Source organism: Haemorhous mexicanus, chromosome 18 (assembly GCF_027477595.1).
Source record: "Haemorhous mexicanus isolate bHaeMex1 chromosome 18, bHaeMex1.pri, whole genome shotgun sequence".
Classification (NCBI taxonomy): Eukaryota; Metazoa; Chordata; class Aves; order Passeriformes; family Fringillidae; genus Haemorhous; species Haemorhous mexicanus.
The window spans coordinates 5,160,186-5,182,245 of record NC_082358.1 but is presented as its reverse complement, the minus strand read 5'-3'; the positions used below and the strand labels follow the sequence as shown (position 1 = coordinate 5,182,245).

Genomic DNA, 22,060 nt, shown 5'->3' with positions numbered 1-22,060 from the left:
AGGGGAGGCAGTGCCGGGTTTCCAGGGAAGGTGGCATTCAGCTGCTTGCAAGAGGTACGAGACATTTTTGAGGAAGAGGTCGTCTTACATCTGGGGGTGGTGGGGCTACTTTCACCCCTTCTGACAGTTTTGCTTTCCCCCGTAGTTCTCAGACTACAGGGACGGGAGTTTGCAGATGCACCCCGAGGTTTTTGTTCTTGTGAAAGGGGGGGGGGGGGGGGGGGGGAATCCCCTCACAAACAAACAAAGGAGGAGAAATAAACGAAATAAAAGGCTGGGTGTACCCCTGTCTTGATCCAAACTCACCGAACCCTGCCCACGGGTGTGGAGCGTCGGGCTGATCCCCGCTGCGGGCAAAGCCGCCACCGCGGGGGAGGTCAGCCCCACACTCCAATCCTGTGACCGAAAACACCTCGATTGACACCATTTTAAAAGCCACGACAACTAATTGTCGATCCGCTGCCGCTACATGGAGAGGATGAGGATGGGGAGACCCACTGGCAGCGCTACCGCAGCACAGGCACAGCTGAGGTCCCCGTGGGGCTCCTATTATTGCCCCCAAAACACGTCGAGCCCCGGTAGGGCTGGGATGTCCCCCCATCTCCCCCGCCCGGTCCGGTCCGGGGTTAGCGGGCAGCTCCGCAATGCGGTACCGGGGGCGGGAGGGGGGTGTTGGCACAAGCTGGGAAAGGGGCTGCGGGAAGGAGAGAGGGATGTCCCTGCCGGGGGAAAAACGCATTTCGGGCGATTTTCTGGGCAGCTTCCGAAAGAAAAGAACAGGGGAGCTGTGGGGTCTGTGCCGTGTGGGGACAGGGTGGTGTGGCGCCGGCGGTGGGTGAGTGTGGGGGGCATCGTGGTGAGGCGCCTGCCCCCGGCATAGCCACATTTCCCTCCATGCCGGCGCCCTTGCCTGGGGATACTCAGCAGCGTCCTACTCCATTCTCAAGCTCATGCCCATCATCTTCATGCTCACCCCTACCTCCATCCTCACCACTTTCATTCTCACCACCCCTGCTCCCACCCCGGTGCAGGTGACCCGCGATTGCCGCCCTGCCGCTGGCACCGACAGCCCGATCCGCCCCCCGCCCCGCGCGCTCCCCGCCCGCAGCCGGCCCGGAGCCGCCACGGCGGCGCAGCGCCCTCGCCCGACGGCGCGCCCGGCCCGGAGCCACCGCATCCATCCCCTGCCGGGAGACGGGATGGGCCCGGCCCGGAGCCACCGCATTCACCCGCAGCCGGGAGACGGGATGGGCCCGGCCCGGAGCCACCGCATCCATCCCCTGCCAGGAGACGGGATGGGCCCGACCCGCAGCCACCGCATCCATCCCCTGCCGGGAGACGGGATGGGCCCGGCCCGGAGCCACCGCATCCATCCCCTGCCGGGAGACGGGATGGGCCCGGCCCGGAGCCACCGCATCCATCCCCTGCCGGGAGACGGGATGGGCCCGGCCCGGAGGCACCACATCCACCCGCCCGCGATGAGGGGAGCCAGCCCGGACAAGGGGTTTCTCCTCAGGGGTGTTCGCTGCTCCTGCTTCTGCCCTGAACTCTCTGTTCCAGGTCTGCTTTCTCCCCAGGGTGATTATAAGGGGCCAGCGTGGGAGGAGATCCAGCGCATCTCCCTGCCCTGAGATAACCCCTCGGATCCTGGAATAAGTGGAGAGCTGGGGTTGGCTGGCAGGTTAATACAGTGCTCTGCACATCTCCGGTTTTTACACGGCACTTTCAGGGTGTTTCTGTCTCTGTGTTCCCCACCAGGGAAGCAAAGGGACCCATGCCATGACATGCCATGCCATGCCATGCCATGCCATGGAAGCTGGCTCTTCTCTCCTGTGGGCTCTTCTCTCCTGTGGATGCTCACAGACTTACGTGTCCTGGTCCTTGTGCTTTACAGGGGCCAAAAGTTCTCTGGTTCAGAGTACATGATGATGGAAACCGTATTATGAAGGTTTAATTTTGGAGAGGTTTAAAACCTAATTCAGCACTTTTTTTCCCCTCTTCCCCTTGTGAGCAGACGTGCCCCCTGCTGTACTTGGGGCTGTAAGATTTGTGCCCTTTTTGTGACAGTCAGGGGAGGGCCAGGGATCCTCGCTCCTATCCCTCAGGGTGAAGAACAGGGAAGCTTGACCAGAGGGTTCCCTCAGCCCCCGCAAGGGCACCTCAAATCCCTGAGCTCCCCAAGCTCCTGCTTGCAGGGCGATAGCCCCGGCTGGAGGAGCATTGGTGTCCCCGCTGTCTGGCGGGGCGGCTCCCGGGGGTGACAGGGCACCTCAGCGTCTGACCCGCCCCACTTTTCAGCTGTGGTGAAGCCAGCGATTTCCCAGCGAGCCCCAAAGGGCTTTGTCTCGCTGTCAGCTCTGCTCGGGCGCTTCCCTCCGCGCTCCTGCCGGGAGCCGGCGCTCGCTGGTGGCTGACGCGCGACCCGCTTGCGAAACGAGCCGGCTCTGCGAGCCGAGCGATAAGCAGAGGCTGTGTCCTCTAAACCTGTCCGTGGCTGGAGCGGACGTGGCTGTTGGTGCAACACTTGTGCCTTGGGCTAGGGACACGGGCAGCCCCTCCAGCCCGTGGCAGCAGACATTTTGATGCTGTGCCGCTGCCTGTCACAGCCTTCGTGTGCCCAGGGCTGTGGGATATGCGCAGCCCTGACAGCGAGGGAGGCAGCGGAGTGAGGAAAACAACCCCCAAAATAGCAGCAGGTTTAACGTGAACAAAGCAGAAATCTTCTGAAAACCCAGTGCCATGTCAGAGTCTGATCTGTGCTCCAAATGGTTTTTGTCTGTGCTTTGTAGCTTCTGGTCATGTGCTGCAACAATCCTCTAAACCTTCTCACTCTGAAAACCAGACAAACAAAGGCCCTCTCTGCACTACCAGGGAACGGATTTATTTCTCTCTCTGTCTTCACAGTTCTTCAGGCACAATGGGCACCTCTATTTGGGCTCGTTTCCTGAGACATGAGGGTAATACCAAATCTATGTTGCCCTCACTCATCCACACAGTTGTGCCACCCAATGGGACCATCAGTGGGAGCTGGAGTGAGGTGAGGGCTGAGCCCCCTCCTCCCTGTGTGCAGAGGGCAGGTATGGCTCTGCCTCCTCCTCACACATGGAGCCAGAGACCTTGCCTGTGGTGGCAGCTGGATATCTCAGCCTCATGAAGTTTGGACACTCCATATCACATATTCCAGGCTATTTCAGAAAATGCTTATTTTGACAGTGGCATCAATGTTCTCCATCAACTCATTTTGTACATCTCTGGAGTTTGTGTTTCAGGTGAGGAGCTGGAGGCTCCACCAGTGACTCTACCAAGACACTCACCTGTCAGACTCTTGTTTGGGCCCCCACACAGGGATGTGGGATGGCTGGTGCTGGGCTCCTGCAGAGGGGAAGCAAGAGTAATGGAGCAAACTGGGAGGGCATGGAGGGCAGTGGATTTTGGCTCCAAGAGTGCTCCTCTGGGCTCAATTCCGATGTGCCCATGGTCCCCCCTTGGATTCTCAGGCGGTTCTTCCTCTGTATGAGTGGCTCAGGATCCACAGAGCAGGGGACACACAGGGGGCGGAAGGGAGGTTGTAGGACTGTCACACCTGCACAGATCAGGCATGTAAAAGTCCCTGGATTTCTTGCCCCTCAGTGTTGCCAGAGGCCAAGGCTCCCTCTCACCCAGCTCCTTCTGGGGGATTGGCGGCAAGTCATGTCCACAGCCAGGAGGTCTTGCTGGAGTTTGGGAGGTGACCCATGCCTCATTACCTCTGCTGGGAGCCAGCATGTGACCCAGCAGAGCCTCCGGCAAACAGAGCACTTTGTTCTGACCCTTTGCACTTCCCTGCCAGCGAGCTGCCCTCTAATCCCCCCAAGGAGGGATTTTCCTCTCCCACCCCAGCTCCCTGTGCCTTGGTCCCCTCGGAGAGCAGTCCAGGGTAATAATTTACTGCCTGCCACAAGCCACTCCTTCGGACTTTTTCTTCGACCTTCAGACTGCATTGCCAAAATAAAAACAACGGGAGGGAGAGAGGCACAAGCTGCTTCCCACGGCGAGAGTGTGGCAGTGCCCGCCAGCCCTGCTGCCGGATCCCAGGAGCCCTGTCTGCAGGTAATGCCCCTTTGCTTTCTCTGGGGTGATTGAGACTTTCCCTTCTTTTAATGAGTTCCTGAAGCCCTTTGGGAGCAGCAGAGGGTTTTGTGAAGGACTCGTCCCTTGCTGTCAGGAACCTGGCTGGCCTGTGGAAGAGCTGCTCCCCAGGGCCAGCAGCTGGAAGTGGAGGGGGGTTGAGTTCCAGCAGTGGGGTTGTTTTCCAGATGTGGAGAAGTCCAGAGAGGAGATGAGCAGCCTCCTTGCTGCCCCTGCAAAATAGCTGGGAAAATTTCTGGCATTAACTCTGCCTCCCCTAGGAATCTTCCATCAAAGGAACTTCCATCACCCTGCTTGTCCCTGCAGCCCCACAGCAGCTCACCTGGGTGAGCTCCTGTGGGCAGCACCCATGAGTGCTCCTGATCTGGGTAATTTCAGCAACTGGCAGATCAGCAGAGACCAACTGTGCATCCCCTTGCTCCTGGGCCACCTGCACATGGAAAGGAGCCTTGGGCTCCACTGGGATTTACAACCAGCACCAGAAGGGTGAAGTTTGTACCAGGAATTTCAGGTTGTGTTGGCTCCTGTGGTGTCCTGGGCAGTGAGAGTCTGAGGCTGGGCCTGGTGAAGCTCAGGGGTGTCCAGCAGGCTTCTAATAGAGCATTCCCAAACCCCTCTCTGTCAGAACAGGGAGGGCTGTTCCTGCTTGGTTCCAGATCAGGGGGACAGAGCTGGGCTTGGCACATTTCAGCACAGCTCTGCTGCTCTCTCACAAGGGCTCACAGGTCCTGGCAATGCCTTGAGCCCAGCTTGGACTGAGCTGCTCACTGGATGCAGTATGTAGAACTCTGCTGGAGACAGTCTCTGGCTGTGCCAGCTCCAATTGCTTCCCAGGATTTGCACATGGATGGAAAGGGTTGAAAACACGGATTCCAGGCAGGGAACTGGGGTGGAGCAGGCAGAGGGGAGGCATTCCCAGGGACGCTGCACCCACAGCTGCTCCTGATGAAGCCAGTGCTGTGCCAGCAGCCAGGGGCCTGGGCTTGGGCAGTGCAGCTCTCAGAGCCACTTCTGAGCTGCTAAGCCCTGCTCAGTCCAGCCAGGAAACTGCCCCTCTGCCCTTGTGCCCACCAGGTGAGCACATCTGGGGCTTGAGCTAAGGGTGGTGGCCCTGTGTCACACTCACCTGTGCTGCAGAGGAAAAGTTTTCACCCCAAAAAGCAGGATTTGGGGTTTGTGGGTTTCTTGGTTTGTGGTTATTTTTTTGTTGTTTGGTTTGGTTTGGTTTGGTTTGGTTTGGTTTGGTTTGGTTTGGTTTGGTTTTTTTAAGGCCTTCAAGCACAGTCTGTAATGTGTCCTGAAGTGCTGCTGGGAAGGAGAAGAGGGGACAACAAGCAGGAAGGACAGTTGGGCCTTTTACAAGGACAAGGTTGGCCAGGAAGGGTCACTTACAGTCAGATGGCTTCCAATGGTGTGTTATTTATTCACTGAGACTGTGCCTACACTTGAAAAGCACTTGGGAGCAAAAGAAGTCCCAGCCACCTAATTTAATGGCAATAATAACCACAGAAAATGTAAAGGCTTTACAAGAGATCAGTAAGATTCTGTTAGACTCATATTTACAGAAACAGAGGCACAAAAAGTGGCAAAAATTGCTCAAACCCACCTTAGCTGTCCTTTGGAATCAAAACTTGATCTCCAGTGGCCTCCTCTTATCTCCTTTTTTCAAAACATAGGACAATATCCCAGCACTTATGTGGGATTCCTTGGCAAAATCAAAGGCAAAGCCTCAGGCAGAGTCCTGCTTTTTGAAGCTGAAAGAAAAATGTCGAGGGAAAAAAAAAAAAAAATTTTAAAGAGCTGCAATGGTCCCCAATAATCTATTTATTCTTTCATGGATCCTCCTAAAAGGCACAAATAGTCTCTGAGCTTTTAAAGAACATCGTATCCTATCCTATCCTATCCTATCCTATCCTATCCTATCCTATCCTATCCTATCCTATCCTATCCTATCCTATCCTATCCTATCCTAATCTTAGCTCTTACCCAGCAGAGATACCTGAGTAACCAAATATTTTAGGTCACCTTTCCCTGCAGATCCATGGCCTCTTGCTTTGTGCTCTCTAGAGGAGTATTTGTTTTTTGCCTTATCTGGACTTTCCCTGCAATTCCAATTGCTCAGGACTGTGTGGTTCCACTTCAGTGACACTTTTATGATTATGGTTATGGATATTGCTAGACAGGGAGATTAGGATTATCTTCCCCTGTTAAATAGCATATAAAATATAGTAAGAGAGAGACAGAGGGTACTTCTCTGTGTGTAGAGACAATGGGCTGGACCTGTTGTCTCCACTGGGTGTGTCCTGTCCTGGTGAAGCTGCAAATGTGGCTCTGCTGGGCAGGTCCTTCCTGGAGGGATCCAACTCAGCCATGGAAGGACCACGCAGCCCTTGACCCCTTATAGGGCTTGGGGAAGAGAAAGGCAGCTTCCCTCTCTTGGGAGGAAAGAAAATGTTTCCAAGAATAGGTAATGTCTGGAGGCGCTGAGCTGTGCCAGTCCAGCTGAATAAAATCCCTCTCTGTGGCCGGAGTTTGTTTCCCTCATGGTCTGACCAGGTCCAGGCAGGAAGTGTGCACAGAAGGGGTTAAATTGCCCAAGATCTGCTCCTCACCTTTGAACTCAGGTCCAGCCAGAGGTTTTCCTGGCACAGATGTGCTCTCTGGAGGACAGGGAAACAGCAGCCAGGCACCGAGGAGCAGCAATGCTGGCAAAACCCAGCCCTGACATCAGCAGCTCTCCAGCTCCACCAGAATTGTTTAATTTTGTCCAGGAGTGTGTGAGTTCTGGGCAGGGGAATGGGCCAAGGTCAGCGCTGCTGTAAGGGGGCATGGTTACCCTGCTGGCACCTGCAGGGACACGTGCCTGTGTGATGTGTGTGCCCTAAGTGCTCCCACACTCAGAAGTCCCTTCAGTGTGGCACTGCTGTGTCCTGCCATGGGCACGGGCAATGGTGGGTGGGGGGCAAGAGCTGCTGCAGGAGGGGACTGGCTGGGGGCACACAGGGCAGGGCAAGGGCAAAGCCTCACCTCTTACACATGGGGAGGGCAGGAGGCCAACCCTGCTCACACCTGCCTGTCCCACTCGTCATCATGGTGACAACTGCTCACCCTTTCCTGGGAGAGTCACAGGGCTCCACAGGCAGAGCCCTTTGCAGCTGCTCCAGGTGTCTGGTGATGTCTGATGTTGAATTTCTGACGAGGACCTGCCCTGCAGTGGGGTTCACCCATGGGCCATGTGTCCCTGTGCTTCCAGGGAATGTTTGCTCCTGTGCCAGGGAGCCACTGGTGTCAGGGCAATCACCCTGGGTACAGGTAGGGCGAACTGGTTTTCAGCTCCTCAAAAGCATCTAAACCCCAAATTCTTTCCCAACAGCAGAAATACATAAACTTACCAGGTTTTGGGTAAATTTCTTCTCTGCTACAGGAGCCAAACCTCTCAGCTCTCTTCCATTCCTTCTGTCTGCCAGTCCCAAAGTGCTCTGTCACTGGGCTGATGGCAGAGCCCCCCAGTAATCTCCACCAGACTGGGTGGGTGCTGCCCAGACGAGGGTCAGGAGCTGTCCCTGTGTCCCAGAGCTGTGCCTGGCTGGGTAGCCAGTGCTACACCCAAGGACTTGTCTGTGCTCTCACTCCTGTGCCCTTCACCTTTGCAGACAGAGGAACATCTGTGTGCTCCACTTCCTGAGGACACCCGGAGCCAGCAGCTGAATTCCTGCCCCAGCTGCAAGGAGAGGAGATTATTTTGGCTGGCTTATGATTGTGGCTGGGATGGAGCCCTCCTCCACTGCCCTGGGCAAGACAAAAGGTAATGCTGCTGGGTGGCACGGTGGCACTGAGCCCTGGGCACGGTGAGGGCATGCAGAAGGCTTCCCCATGGTGTCCCACAAGTGTTGGGCTGCAGAGCCTTCCTGGTGGGCTCCAGCTGAGCTCAGCCTGCCCAGCAAGGGCTGCAGGGAGCCTGGCTCCAATGGGACACACAGAGGTGGCAGCTTTGCCCACCTTTGCACACCCAGCCCTGAGTGACACCCAGCCCTGGAGGGTCAGTGATCCTCACAGAGGGGGTAGGATGGACAAAACTGACTAGAAAATGTAAGTTAACTGATGAAATTATTCTGAAATTTGACCATTTCAATGCAAGTGGAGGCAAAGCTGGAAAAAGGAAAAACAAGGGGTCTTCTTAAAGGGTGTCAATGCTGATAGCTTCAGAATAGGCTGAGCAAAAAAGTCAGCTTTTGACCTGAAAGAAGATAATGTTTCAAGCAAAATGCTGGTTCCCCTCCCTCCTGATGATCTCCCCCTGGCAGCTGCAGTCTGGATGAGGGACCCATCCCACGGTGGCCAGCCCTTCTGCTTCCCACAGGGAATGCTGCCACAGCCTGGCTGTTACCTCCTTGCACCCACCACTGAAATTGCTCCAGAAGCTGCTTTCCTGATGCTGCAGCTGCACACAGGGAGATTTTAATAGGAAACTACAATGGAAGCAAAAAGCAGCTGCTTTAATTTTAATGAAGAGAGAGAAGACATCAGCCCTTCTCCCAGATCTCCTTTTGCTCAGAGCTCAGTCTCTGGTCTCTCAAATCACCAGGCTCCCCATGTGGTTATGTTTGCACTTAGCAGTGCTGCAAAGCACCACTTGGCTGCCCTGGCTGCAGCCCTCCAGGGTCCCCAGGACACTGTAAAAAGCAGCTTCTTCAGGGTTTGACCTGAACCAAATACCAGTTTTCACCTTTCTCCAAACCACTGGACAGAGGACGAATTTCCAGCTGACTTGTAAAAAATTATTCAGAACACCTAAGCTGCCTGCCAGGCTGCAATTTGCTTCTACCCACCACCTGCACCTCTTCCTTCCCACCCAAAGCTCTCCCTCCCACCTAAATTCTCATTCCTTGGGTACAGCTAGCAGGTGTTTCTTCATCTCTTGCAGCTGGTCAGCTTTTCCTGCTCTCTTTAAAATGCTGCAGTGAGGCACTGGCAGTGGCCTGATCACTCTGAGGAGTTGGGGGTGGTTGTGTTTAGGGGCTAAATGAACTGCTGCAGGAAGCAAAGCTCTTCCCCTCTGGGTTTTAGGAAGGAACCTTGGGCTCCTGGCCTAACAGGGTGGGCTGGTGCAGGAATGGGGAGTGAGAGGTCGCTGTGCTCTGTGCTTGTGGACTGCTTCCCCTGCTTCAGGACTCAGCCTCTGGGAGATGATCTCCCAGGTATGTTTGATGACTTGTTTTCATAGAATTATTTTTTTGCAAAATGCTTCAAGCTTTAGCCACCTGCTGTTTTCTTTAAGTTCTGCATGTATATTTTCTCTAAAATTTCCAGGATTGTTTGTCTCCAGCTTGCCCTGAGCCAGGGCTGCTTGGCTGGGTTCCTGCTCTGTTTTGCAGTGTCCCTGGGGTGCAGGGAACAGGACCTTCAGGAGAAAATTGGACAAGCTAGGAGGTCTCCAGAGGGTGGCTAAGAAAGCTTCCTGAAATGCAGAAGTTCTTTAAAGTTTTTCCTAACCTCTTCCTGGACTTGCTGTAGTGTCTCAATGGGGATGAAAGTGTAGTTCAGTACTAGCTTGCAGCTATCTCTTAGATCTGTAGCAGGGGAAAACTCGAACCTTTTTATTCTCTCCCCAGTAACAGCACGTGTTTGCAGGAATCTTCCTTCCCACCTCCTCCCTGCTCCTCTCTGAGCTGAAACTGGGGCATCTCCCCCTTAAGCTGAGAGCAGCCCCTGTGCTGGGTGAAACCTGTGGGTGCCCTTCTCTCACCCCTGCCCCTCCAAACGCTGAGCTTCCTCCACAACGTCACCTGCTGTCCCAGCCTCTCCAGGCTGGCAGCCAGCCCTTCCCAGAGCAGGAGGGGACGAGGGACTCGCTCGGAGGGGTTTGCAATGTAGGTTAGGCAGGGAAGGCTGCCGAGAGCGGTGACATCGGGGAGGAGGCGGGAGCAGCCCGCAGATGACGAGGCTGTGAGGTTGTGTCTCCGTGCAAGGTACGCCTTGCATTAGTAATGTGTTTGTAGCAATAACGCTGGGCTGGCATGGGAATGTGGGTCACCACTGCCAGAACTGTGCGAGGAACAGGGAGCTGCTCGTGCTGTGCTGGGAAGCAAGCGTATGTTACTGAGAGATGTGTGGTGGGGGGAGATTGGGCTGCAGAAACTACTCCAAGTTGGAAGTAGCAGCTTTCTGTTGTGTGAGCGAGTGCTTCCTGCCTGGGGGGTGCCTGTGGCCGGGAGTTGGGTGGGGTGAAATGGTGTTTGGGGTGGGGGGAGTGGGGTGCAGGGGTGTGTGTTCCTGCTGTGTAACAGTCCCGTGATATCAGGGAACTCCTAGACTTGCTTGCCGATGCTCTCTGTGGCCCTGGCCGTGCCTGGAGCATCCGTGCTGCAGCAGCAGGCACGAGGAGGGATGCAGCCGGGCATGGATAACCAAGGATTCCAGCGTATCTTCGTGACCTATTTCTGGTTCTGTTGTTCAGTGTGTGTGCTCAGGAAATCCTTCTGCTTTAGGGGGGTAGGGTTTGTTAGTGATAAGGAAAAGCCTGCTTGACTGCTTGTGAGATTTAAACCACAAGCTAGCATGGTTTTGAAGATGGACTTGGCTGGGGAAGGTGGCTCTGAACCTGATAGAAGTGGTGGGTTGGGGATATACACATCCTACAAATGGGTATGGTGCTTCAGTGCCAGAGACTTTAACCTCAGAGCAGCAAGTCCCTTTAATGAAAAAGCTGTGCTGGAAAAGGCTGCCCTTGGTCAGCAGGGACTTGTTGAGCGGCTTCACTTCCAGCAAAGAGGCAGTGGAGCAGAACAGGGCTGGTGGAGGGAGGCATGGATGGACTGCCAGGCTGGAAGGGGCTCCTGCCTAGCTGCAGGTTGCTAAAACAGGCTTGTCCAAGCCCCTTGGAACGAGTCAGGAACTTGTCCTGCATCCTGTAAAGACATCCACATGCCCTGCATGTGTTTCCATGGCTTGCCCGTGTGCTCTCCAAGATGCCCAAGCTGTGATATCTCCATCTGTGCCTGAGTCATTATTTCCCCTGAATCTGGCAACAGAACAGAGATATCAAGGTGGCCCTGAGGCCAAGCCCGAGCTTGTGGGGCTTCAGCTTTGGAGGAAGTGGGCTATACCACCTGATGGAGCTGCAGGCAGCGAGCAGGAGTGAGGTGTTAGGTTGGGTTGCTCAGGCCAGAGACTCCTGAGCGGGGGTGAGAACTTCACTTCTCTCCCTACTGCTGCCATGTGCAGCTTGGGGCTCATCCACACACACCTGTGTGCCCTGTGCCAGCTTCCTCCCAGGACTGGATTCTCCAGGGAGTGTTGTTTGCTCAGAGACAGCAGCAGTGGTGTCCCTCTGCTGTGGCCATGAATCTGCCCAGCCTGCCCAGCAGCCTGTGAGGCAGACACAGCCCTGAGGCAGCTGTTGGATGACCTTCAGCAGACCTGGGAGAGCCAGGCTGTCAGGGAAAGGACTATGCCCAGTGGGAGGAGATGGGGCTTGATCTGTCTGAGTGCTGCCTGCATGCTGTCCCTGCTGGTGGCTGCCAGCTGGGACAGGATCTTGGACTTGCTGCAGGGCAGAGTATGGACAAGGTCAGGGGCTCAGACCCACCTGATGTAAGTTCTCCCTCTGCATGGTTTGTGGGCTTTGCTTTAAATTCCCTTTGCCTTTCTTACCCATTCAGAAACTCTAAACTCACAGTTTAGTTTTTTGGCTGCTTCCTCAGAGCTGCCCCCAAATCCCAGATCTGTTGGTGAAGCCAGTTCAGGGGCTTTCAGGAGTTCCAGGACCCCCTGCCTGGCAGATCCAAAGATCCATGCAGGAAGAGCTCTGTTATGGGCTCGTTTGCCTCAAAACTCATTGTCCTACAAAATTCTTGTCCAGGGAGACTTGCTCTGGCAGTTGGTGCTGCCCGTTCCTTGGTCTGTAGAAGAGCTATTCCAGCTTGCTCGTATCTACAAAGCTCCTTCTTTTTAGATGGAGAAGGAAACACATATTTCTGTCAATGTTTTGATATTTCTGTGAATGTTTTGATTCTGGCTTTCCCTTCAGTGGCAGAACTGAGGAGTAAAACTGAGTCTTGAAATACTTTTGCTATCTACTCCTAAACAACATAAGGAACTCCTCTGCACAGGCTGCACTTCTTGGGCTTCCCTCTGGCTCAGGCTGTGCAGCAGGGAGCAGGCTGAGGGCTTCCTCTCTGTGAAGGGAGAGGTGATGATGATGATGAGTGGTGGCAACTGCCTGTACAGCTGAGCAGCAGGGATGCTCCATGGTGGGAATCCCAGCTTCTGGCACTGGCTATGTGTCCTTGGGCTAGTCACTGCTGTGATGTGTGTGTGCTGGCTTACCTCCTGCAGGGCCTGAAAGGTTTCATTCATGTCCCTAATTACTTGCAGAGTCCTGAATGGAAGGGACAGTGGATGTGCCAAGTGTGTGACGTATCCCAGTACAACCTCATGCTTGCAAGCACTCTCCTTGTCCCCCCTGGGGACACAGGGGTGGCTCAGAAAGGCTTGACAGTGGTGCTTCAGCCTGAGTCCCCTTGGCCACCAGAGAGGCTGTCTGTTTTGTGGCACTCATCCCTGTCCTGTGAGCTATTGAGGGCTCCTGGTGAGGCTGGGAGGGAAGATGTCCTGGTTCCTATAATTTCCTGGTTATTTTGGTATGTGAGTGGAGGGGGGAGGAGGGCGGCTGTGGAGAGAAGAGCAAGGTCAGTGAAGAACAAATGTGCCTCTGTGCACTTGTGACCACGCTGCCAGCTAATCGGCTTCGGTGCTCCAACTTTGCTCACAGAACTCATCAAGCACGGCCGGGAGAGGATAGAGCAAACCATCAAGGCCTCTGGCTCCAGGCTCTGCTCATAGTGAGTATGAACCCCTCCCTGTGGGATGGGAGCCCTTTAACAGCTCAGCTGATAACCCCTGTGCTGGCTGGGTGGTGGATGGAGCTGGCTGGCACCGGGCAGATGTGGGCAGTCCCTGGCACAGCTGCCAGCATCCGCTGCTGCCTGCCAGCTCCTGCCATGCCCAGCCTGGCTGTGCAGGAGGGGTTTCTTTGGGATGGCTGGGGGTCTGTGCCTGGTGGTGTGTGGGGGCAGAGAGTGGGAGCACCCACAGGTGAGATGTGGGGAGGCTGGTGGGGTCTTTGGGCCCCCTTTTTGGGAGGGGTGGGGTAGAGGGTGGCTGTGGGGATGAGAGCCTTCAGAACCTTGATGCAGTGTGGTGGGGCTGAGGGGGGGAGTGGGTTTAAGCTCTCTGGAGCAGAGCTGTTTTGTTCACATTATCTTCTTAATTCTGGCTTTTGTAAAGAGCATAGAGGAACCTCTAAAACCAAAGGGAGGAATCCCTGAGGCAAGGCTCACCCATCCCCGGTGATGCTCAGGCAGGATGGATCTGAACCAACAAGTGTTCAAGCTTGGCTTCTCCAGCCCCAGCAAAAGCTGCACTAGACAGAAAAAGCTCTTTAATGCCTCTGTTCACCAAGCCTGCCCTGGCTGCCATGGTGGCTCCTCTTCCTTGCCATGTCAATATCCCTGACCTGCCCTGGTCTGACCTGGCCTGGGCCGTGACCTCTGACTGCTGTCAGCCCCATGGACTGTGGTGCCTGGACCTAGCTGGGCTCTCCTGGCTGCCCTGTGGGGATACTCACTGGGCTGCAGCATCCCTGTGCGGTAAGGAGAGAGCTGCATCTGCCTGCAGAGGGGTCTGGCCATGGCCAGGAGAGCTGTGACTTCACCTGGCCTGGTGCTGTGTTGCTACTGGGGCTGTGCTGGCCCTCATGTGCTTGTGCACTTTCTGTCAGAGGCCAATATCAGATAAGCTTGTTCAGCCAGGAGCCCTGCTTCCCTAATCTCCTGACAGCACACATGGTTCCCTGCCTCCCCCAGAGTGTGAGTATCCCATCCTTTGGGGGTACCAGTGCTGGGGAGCTCAGCTCAGCCCTCCTATGATGGGAGAGGTGCACCACTGGGGTTTGCACTAATCCATGGCAAGTTAATGGTGTGAAGCTGTTTCTCTCTTGGATTTTGTACTCAACACTGACTTCCTCTTCTTTTCCCAAGTGCTGAGCGAGTTGTTTTTTTAATGGATCGTTCCCGGAGCCCAGACAAAAGCACCCAGGTGAGATCATGGCTCTGAACAAACAAATCCTCACCTTTGGGACAAAGGGAGCTGTTGCCTTTAGATGAAAAACAAGAAGAGAGCCTGTGTTAACTTGCTGGGACACTTGCTGCTGCCCTGTCCTGTGGGTGATGCTGGGTGGGGAAAAACAGCAGGGAGGCCCTTTTGGACAAGGCATGATGTGCCCAGAGTCTGGGGACAGTAAGGTTCCTAGGGAACTGGAAGAGCATTTGCATGTGTATGTATCCCCTTGTCTTTGGGAAGAGAGAGGCTGCAGCTCTGTGGTGCTGGATGTGCGTAAGGCCATCTAAAGAGACCTTAAATGTTTGCTGAAGTATCCACTGGGTGTTTATCAATGGCTCTCTGTGAGGGTTGCTGTGCTGAGGAAGGGAAAACCCAACCTGCAGCACAGTCTTTGTAACTAAAATTCTTGTTATTTTCTCTAGCCTTCAACACCAACTGACAACATCAACCTTGGACCTTCTGCTAACCCCAAGTAAGCTCCTTGCAAAGCCAGGTAGGGTGTGGAGTGTGAAGAGATTTGGTAGGGGGATGCAGCTGGTCCCTGTGTGTCACAGGGTGGTGTCTGCAGGAGTCTGGACAGTTACATTTCTTGGCCACATGTGCTACCAATGAACCAAGACTAAGGTGTAGCTGGTAGTCATTGTATCATCCTCTCCTGCCATGTCTATAACCCCTTGTCCCTTTTCTTTTGAGAGGTAGTAAGGGAAGTTCTTCCTTGTCACTGCTGGCTTCCTGAGTATCTTTCTGTGGAAAGTATATCCCCTGTAAGGGCATCACTTAGTCCTTACAGGTGCTGTCACCAGTGCTGCCTTCAGCCCCTGGTTGCTGAGGATTGCTCATGCTCTGGAGGGTGCCCTGACACACACAGTGTGAATCCTGAGCTGCCTGGGAGGGAGGGTCACCCAGCAGTGCCCTTTAATCCCTTTCACAAACACTGGTTTTTCCAAGCAGGAACTCTGCTTTGATGGTGGTGTTACTGTTGCATGTTTCTCTCCCAGAAACATTAACTTGCTTCATTCTTGCCCAACAGTGCCAAGCCAACAGACTTTGACTTCCTGAAGGTTATTGGCAAAGGAAGCTTTGGAAAAGTAAGTGGGCTTGTGCAGGTGGGCTGTAGCTGTTTGGAGGCAGCTTGGAAGGAAAATATATTGCTGAAAGAGTTTCTGGCTGTGTCCTTTGCTTTCACCTCTCCTGAGGTGTTTGGCCTGAGTGGGACTGAGATTAAATAAAACCTGAGACACTGTTACTAATAGTTCATTCTAAATTTAAGGTCCTTCAACCTCTCTAGGGACTGAAGAGTGAGGTGTTTTATGCTCAGGGTGGTGATGGTAAAGAGCAGTGTTTGATTCAAAATAAGTTTCAAACTTGTTCAGCAAAAGATCTCCAGAGAAACCTTGGAGACAGCCAGGATTCACTTCAAATGGGACTGGCACCAAATGCTCCAAAACTATTTTCTCTCGGGTGTCTAGGGGATATATGTGGAGATATTGAATGCTTTTCTTCTGGCAATGAAAAGGTGCTGGGAATTGAGAGGGCTGGAGCTTGGTCTTTAAAACCCTGTAGCTGGCCCTCTGAAGTATTTTTCTGTGTATAATCACTCACAAGAGCATTGAGCTAATGAGGACACACTGATCAAGGTGAGACAGATAGCTGTGACCAGGACCTTCTGTTGCAGGTTCTCCTGGCCAAACGCAAGTGTGACGGGACTTTTTATGCAGTGAAAGTCTTGCATAAGAAAACCATCCTCAAGAAAAAGGAGGTATGCCTGCTCTGCTGGGCTATTCTGGAAAATGTGGTCAGTGTATGGGTTCTCTGGGTAATGCAATTGGGGTACCTGGCATTCAGGTAGGCAGTTCATATGTTAAACATGGATTTGCCTGTGCCGTGAGAACAAAAGAACAGAGATTAATTAGGTCAGATAGGAGGGAGTGGTTCTCTTTTTGGGCTGGAAATTACCCTCATGGGCTCCCAGCTTCCACCTCCTTTGAAAGCATCCGTGAGACCTCAGGGCTGGCTGGGTTGGATCCTTGCCTGAAACCTTAAAGCCTTGTCTGCTTCTTGATAGCAAAACCACATCATGGCAGAGCGCAACGTGCTCCTGAAAAATGTCAAGCACCCCTTCCTTGTGGGACTCCACTACTCCTTCCAGACCTCTGAGAAGCTTTACTTTGTGCTTGACTATGTAAATGGAGGGGAGGTGAGTGCACTTCCAGGCTTTATTTTAATCCTTTTTGGTCCTTCACAAACATGCTGCTTCATTTAAAACCATTTCTTGTCAGAAGATAATGATGTTGAGGGATAATGTTGTTTTGACAAGGAGCAGCCAGGAACACCTGGCAGGATAACTCACCTGTAAATTGAGTCAAGAACTTGCTGGCTATGACCTGAGTCAGATGATTTCCAAAGTAAAGATTCTGAGAAAAGCAGTATTGGGGCATTTTAAAATCCTATGGAGAATATGGGAAATACTGGTATTGGTGAGGTTCCTGGAAATCCCCTTGTGGGCCAGCTCTGGATCCATGTCTAGTGCTTAGGGGTGATGTCATTGCAACTTTCTAGATTTTTTCTGTCGTGTAGAAGCTTACTTTTCTCAGCTGTCTTTCTGTGCTGCCTGAAACTGGCTGGAAGATATTGTTAAGGTGGATATCTTGCTCAAATAAAGTTCCTGTTGGGGATCTTTCCATGTTCAGCTCTCTGCACATATCACTTCTCATGGCCATACTACCACTGTAATCAGACTATGGGTTGCAGTAAGCTAGGAGCTTAACTGGGTCAGCAGGTGATGGGGGGTTTGAGAATTAATAATTAATTTTTATGAATGATGAGGAGGAGAAATTAAATCAATTTTAGAAAGATGTTTGGATTGTTTGAATTCACTTGGCTTGGGCAAATTTCATGCTATTAACGTGCCACCTGCTGCAAATCACTTTTCACTTATGTAGCTGGCTTTCAGCCTTGCTCCAGATTAGCCTTCATTTATTTGGAGACATGATCAACCCTCTCACCTTCCCATAGCTCTTCTTCCACTTGCAAAGGGAGCGCTGTTTCCGGGAGCCCCGGGCCCGGTTCTACGCTGCAGAAGTGGCCAGTGCCATTGGCTACCTGCATTCCCTAAACATCATCTACAGGTAAGGCAGGGGCTCCAAGCCTGCCCTGGCAGGGGGTTCAGTGTTGGCAGGGAAAGGGATTCACTGGGGAAGTGAAATGTAGGACTGGAGTTGCTGAAGAACGTCCTAGCCCAGACAAGACTGTGCTGCTGGCACTTTCCCCTGCAAGACCTGATGGGCAATAAACCGTTCTTTCCCCTTCCCGGTATCAGTCTGAGAGTATTAAGTCAAAAAACATAAAATAAACCTGGCTCAATAAGTAAGAAATCATCTCTCAGTAACAATTTATGCATGGAAACGCAGGCTAGCACCTGATCCTGTGGGAAAGCAGCCTATTTATGTTTGCATGTATGTATACATGCAAATATAAATACATCAGTTACTGCTCCAATTTGGGAAGGTCTTGGTGATCTGGATTGGGAGGCTTTGTTAGCTCCTGTTCTTGGCTAAAGCTGTTTCAGATCCATGGTTTCTAAGTATCTGGCCAAATCTGCTCAAACAGCATTTTGTCTTGCAGGGACTTAAAGCCTGAGAACATCCTCTTGGATTGCCAGGTACATTCACAGCTTGGGCTGTCTTCCTGCTGGCTTTAAAAACATCAGGACCACAAGCAGAGGGCTGTGGCTCTGCAAGCTGGACTACAGTTGATGGCATGGCATAGACTTTGTCTGTCTGCCCCACTGCAGATCCTGGAGGGGTGAGAGGGCTTGCCCTCTGAAGAGCTGCATGGTTTTGGGGCTCATTCCCAGAAGCTGGGACCTGACTTGTGGGGGGGATCAGGGTGGTGAAGTGCAGGTCAGTGCTGCAGCTCTGGGGGGCCACTGTTACATAAATTGGCTCTGGGATAAAGCAGCAGAAAATCACAGCAGTGCTGGAGCTCTTCATGGCTATCTAGCTCTAGGCAAATAAAAAATAAGAAGAAATCTAGACTTTATTTTTTCTACAGGTTCCAGTACCTGTGCTACAGGATGAACATAATGGGAGGGGGGGAGGCAGATGAGCAGTGGGGAACCAAAACCCACATGAGATATAATGCAAAAGCAAATACTTGGAAATCCTGTCTGCTTTCCACAAAGAGTGGGACAAGCTGAAGTTTCTCTTTTCTTTAGGGACACATAGTATTGACAGACTTTGGACTCTGCAAAGAAGGAATGGAGCAAGAGGAGACAACTTCTACCTTTTGTGGCACTCCTGAGGTACTGCATGTGCTGGGGCTTTGATGAGACCTTGGAGCTGGAAACCTTCAGGCACTTGGTGCTCTGGGTCTTGGGCTTATGTGACCAAAAACTTGTGGGCTCTCTGAGGTTGTCAGTCTGAAGCTGGAGTTCAGATAAGGCCTTCCCTATCCAGCAGGGACAGCTACCTGTAACAACATGGCAATTTTGGAGTATGAATGATCCATTGGGGCAGGGGTTCCTGCACCTGGAAATGGCCAGGCTTGTGAAATTAGCTGGGGAGGTAGAGACAATCTTGTCCCTGGGAGCAGGATGTTTACCTGCTCTGAGACCCCAGTGGTGCAGAATAAGGAGCCTGCTTGTACTACCATGCACAGGACCTTGCTGTGCTCTGCTCTGAGTCCTTGGTGTGCATGCAGGAGCTGCAGAGTGCCCTGTGCAGAGGAGGTGACCAGCCTCCCCCCTGAAATGCAAACACTGCTCAGGGGAGAGGAAATGCCTTTCCTCCAGTGCACTCCAACTGGATTTTGCAAAAACCTATTTCCAGTCTGGCTTCTTGGAGGCTTTTTTGCCTGCTTCTTACTGAGGCTGGGGATTTTGGTAGCACTTCAGCCTAGGTAATGTACCTGTCCTGCTGCTTTCCCCAGGCAGCTTGGCAAAGGGTCTGTAAGCATGACACCTTTCAGCGTTCAAGCTCAGCAGAAGTGGGCAGGAATTTCCCTCCTTTTTCAGTGAGGTTTCACTTATCCAACAGCACAGCATGAACCAAGCAGGAATGTGTGAGCTTTGTTTTTCTAGTTTTGGTGTGTGTTGGTGTTTTCCTGCTCTAGACAGAGCCTGATACTACACAGAGGTAATTCTGTGGGAAACTGTTCTGCAGACTGCTCAAATTGTTGCCTGTTGGTCCTTGATGGTGCCTCTTGGTAGTTTTGCTGCTTTGGACAGATTTACTGGGGCTGAAAACTGCAGCTTTTTCAAAAATACAGGAGTTTTTTAGAGGTGAGATGTCTCATAGTGGGACAGGATTGCTGGCTAAATTGTGGCAGGTACCAAATGCTTGTAGAAGTCCTCTCAAGGAAGAGAACCTCCTGTAGCCTGCAAGGACACTTGGGGGCTTTGGTAGGTGTCTCTCAACCCCATTGCTCCAAAGCAAGTGGAGGGTTTATTAGATAATACTAGGAAGAGCATCTGTGTTATTCTTAGTGCATTTACTCATCTTGAGCTGCAGCCAGGTTTGGGACTAAGGAGGGCAAAGCCCTTCCTTTACAATTTGACTCCAACATTTCCTTCTGACTTCCCAGTATCTGGCTCCTGAGGTGCTGAAGAAGCAGCCCTATGACAGGACAGTAGACTGGTGGTGCCTAGGAGCTGTCCTCTATGAAATGCTCTTTGGACTGGTAAGTTTGGAAATGGGCTGGCTTACTTTCCATAGTGGAAATTTGATTTGCAAAAGCTGTGGTGTGAGGTTGGTCTGGTGTTCACAAGGTACTTGATAGACAACTAAATCCTGAATTAATGATCTGATTCAATCCTACCACTGCCCTTTTGAGCAGAGGTGTGGCAGGTCTACCTCATCTACTCACTGCAGGACTCATTTTGACCTGCAGTGTGTGGCTCCTTCTGGTAGCTCATGTTTTACCTGGCTGTTTCTCCTCTCTTTCAAATTAGCCTCCTTTTTACAGCCGGGATGTGTCTCAGATGTATGACAACATTCTGCACAAGCCACTACAGATCCAAGGAACCAAGACTGTGGCAGCTTGTGACATCCTTCAGGGACTTCTCCACAAGGACCAGAAGAGGAGGCTGGGTGCCAAAACAGACTTTGTAGGTGGCCTTCACTATGAGCAGGAGGGAGGGAGGATGGATGGAGAAATTTCTATTCTGAGCATTTCTTTCAGAACAGCACTGCCTTGGAAAAACCCTCCCACACAGTCTGTCCCTTCAGCCTCCTACAAGGGACACATGGGGTTGACTTGGATTTCCAAAGGGAGAGGGGAGGTGGCCAGCTAAGGACACTAGTGTGTGATGTGTCATTTCCCTTTGGGGATTCCTGGGCCAGGACCCTCATGTATTAAGGATTTGTGGATATGAGTATTGGGAACTTCAAGTCAACCACTTAAAGCTGTGAGACCAGGTGCTGGAAAATGACAGTTGGTAGAAAATTGACTTTTTCTTCCTGCTTTCTGTACAGCTTGAGATAAAGAGCCATGTATTCTTCAGCCCAATAAACTGGGATGATTTATATCACAAGAGGATTACTCCTCCATTCAACCCCAATGTGGTAAGTGGGTAATTCTGTCTGTTTTACAGAACGGATGATGCTGAGGGTTCTGAGGTGTGGGTTGGGTCCTGCAGATGCAGTGGTGACAGCTCTTTTTGGGCTGTCTGAACACAGGGGTCTGGTTTGGGTCTGCTCCCTTGATGATTGTGTGTCTGCTCCTTGGTTTAGGCTGGCCCAGCTGATCTGAGACACTTTGATCCTGAGTTCACCCAGGAAGCCATCTCTGCCTCCATCACCTGCACCCCTGACCTAGCAGCCAGCAGCTCCAGTGCCTCAGATGCATTTTTAGGATTTTCATATGCACCAACTGAAGAGGACATTTAAGTTTTACAAAGGCTTTGTCAAGCCATATTTTAAATGAATGGGATTTATGGGTTTTTGGGGGGTTTTTTTGGTTTGTTTGTTTTGTTTTTTTTTTTCCCTTTTGAGAGGATTGGTACTATCCTTTGCTCATGGTTTAAGGAAATTGGCACTAACACACTAACTGGCTGGGATGGAACAGAGCTCTTAATTTTTGCTGTTTGGTGGATTTTCTCCCTAAATGAGTGTTTTCCTCCCAGGGAAAGTGGGACACTGACCATGATTTTCCCTGAGTGTCTTGTGCTACTTGGCAGAATTGTATTCACTCTGTGGTTATATTTATGGTTGAGGTATGTGCCATCATTCACATCAACAGCCATGTCCCTGTAACTGGACACATTTATTTTACTTTTTTTTTTTGTGGAGCTATGCTCAGCTATGTCCAATGTCTTTCTCAAAGCCCTCAACAGAAAAGGAAACTCTTCACACCACCATGAACAGTGGCTTCCTTCCTTTACATGAACTCTGTCACTCAAGCTGCTCATCCTGGGCTGAGTGAAAAACTATTCATCAGTTACTGCTCCAAAGGCAGCTGCAGATCTGTAAGTTCTGAACTGCACTGTGGCATTTCATGCCAGTCTGATCCTCCTCAAAGTGAATGGAATATCTTTCTGGCCCAGGATTGGGATGCTACTGAAGCAACAACGAGGCTGTGATGGAGGAGCCAATGTGTAGGAGGAAAATCCCAGATCAAGGAGGGGTGGAGAAAGAGACTGAGTTTATTGGAAAAATAAAAATAACTTTATAGCTGAACTCTGGTTGGGGTGAGGGGTGCTTTCACAGCATGTGCTTGACTTGCCCCAGGCACACCAACACTACTGTGACAAGCACAGGGCAGTGAAAAATGAGTGGTGGCCACGCTTCAGGCTCCAGCACTCACCTGAAAA

The 22,060-nt window shown here is 52.2% G+C and overlaps 1 protein-coding gene across 2 annotated transcripts; it reads left to right on the top strand.

Annotated features, from left to right (window-relative positions):
- Window positions 1–3,833: 3,833 nt before the first annotated feature.
- SGK2 (serum/glucocorticoid regulated kinase 2) lies at window positions 3,834–21,913 on the top strand. Of its 2 annotated transcripts, XM_059862807.1 has the most exons (15): window positions 3,834–4,089; window positions 7,782–7,933; window positions 12,902–12,971; window positions 14,169–14,226; window positions 14,673–14,722; window positions 15,281–15,338; window positions 15,926–16,009; window positions 16,316–16,447; window positions 17,266–17,378; window positions 17,875–17,911; window positions 18,467–18,553; window positions 19,834–19,929; window positions 20,201–20,356; window positions 20,724–20,813; window positions 20,982–21,913. In XM_059862807.1, exons 2-15 carry the CDS (start codon window positions 7,882–7,884, stop codon window positions 21,135–21,137), a joined length of 1,239 nt encoding a protein of 412 aa, XP_059718790.1. In that variant the 5' UTR covers window positions 3,834–4,089; window positions 7,782–7,881; the 3' UTR covers window positions 21,138–21,913. The 2 variants fall into 2 exon arrangements, with proteins under 2 accessions (XP_059718790.1, XP_059718791.1); XM_059862808.1 differs by lacking the exons at window positions 3,834–4,089; window positions 7,782–7,933 and adding an exon at window positions 11,607–11,721.
- Window positions 21,914–22,060: the final 147 nt, after the last annotated feature.

Bases quoted from the DNA above. Each gene is read 5' to 3' on its own strand.
- SGK2 (XM_059862807.1), top strand. From the start codon at position 7,882: ATGATTGTGGCTGGGATGGAGCCCTCCTCCACTGCCCTGGGCAAGACA. The intron at 7,934-12,901 runs GTAATGCTGCTG...CTTTGCTCACAG, and splicing joins TGCCCTGGGCAAGACAAAAG to AACTCATCAAGCACGGCCGG. The intron at 16,448-17,265 runs GTGAGTGCACTT...ACCTTCCCATAG, and splicing joins ACTATGTAAATGGAGGGGAG to CTCTTCTTCCACTTGCAAAG.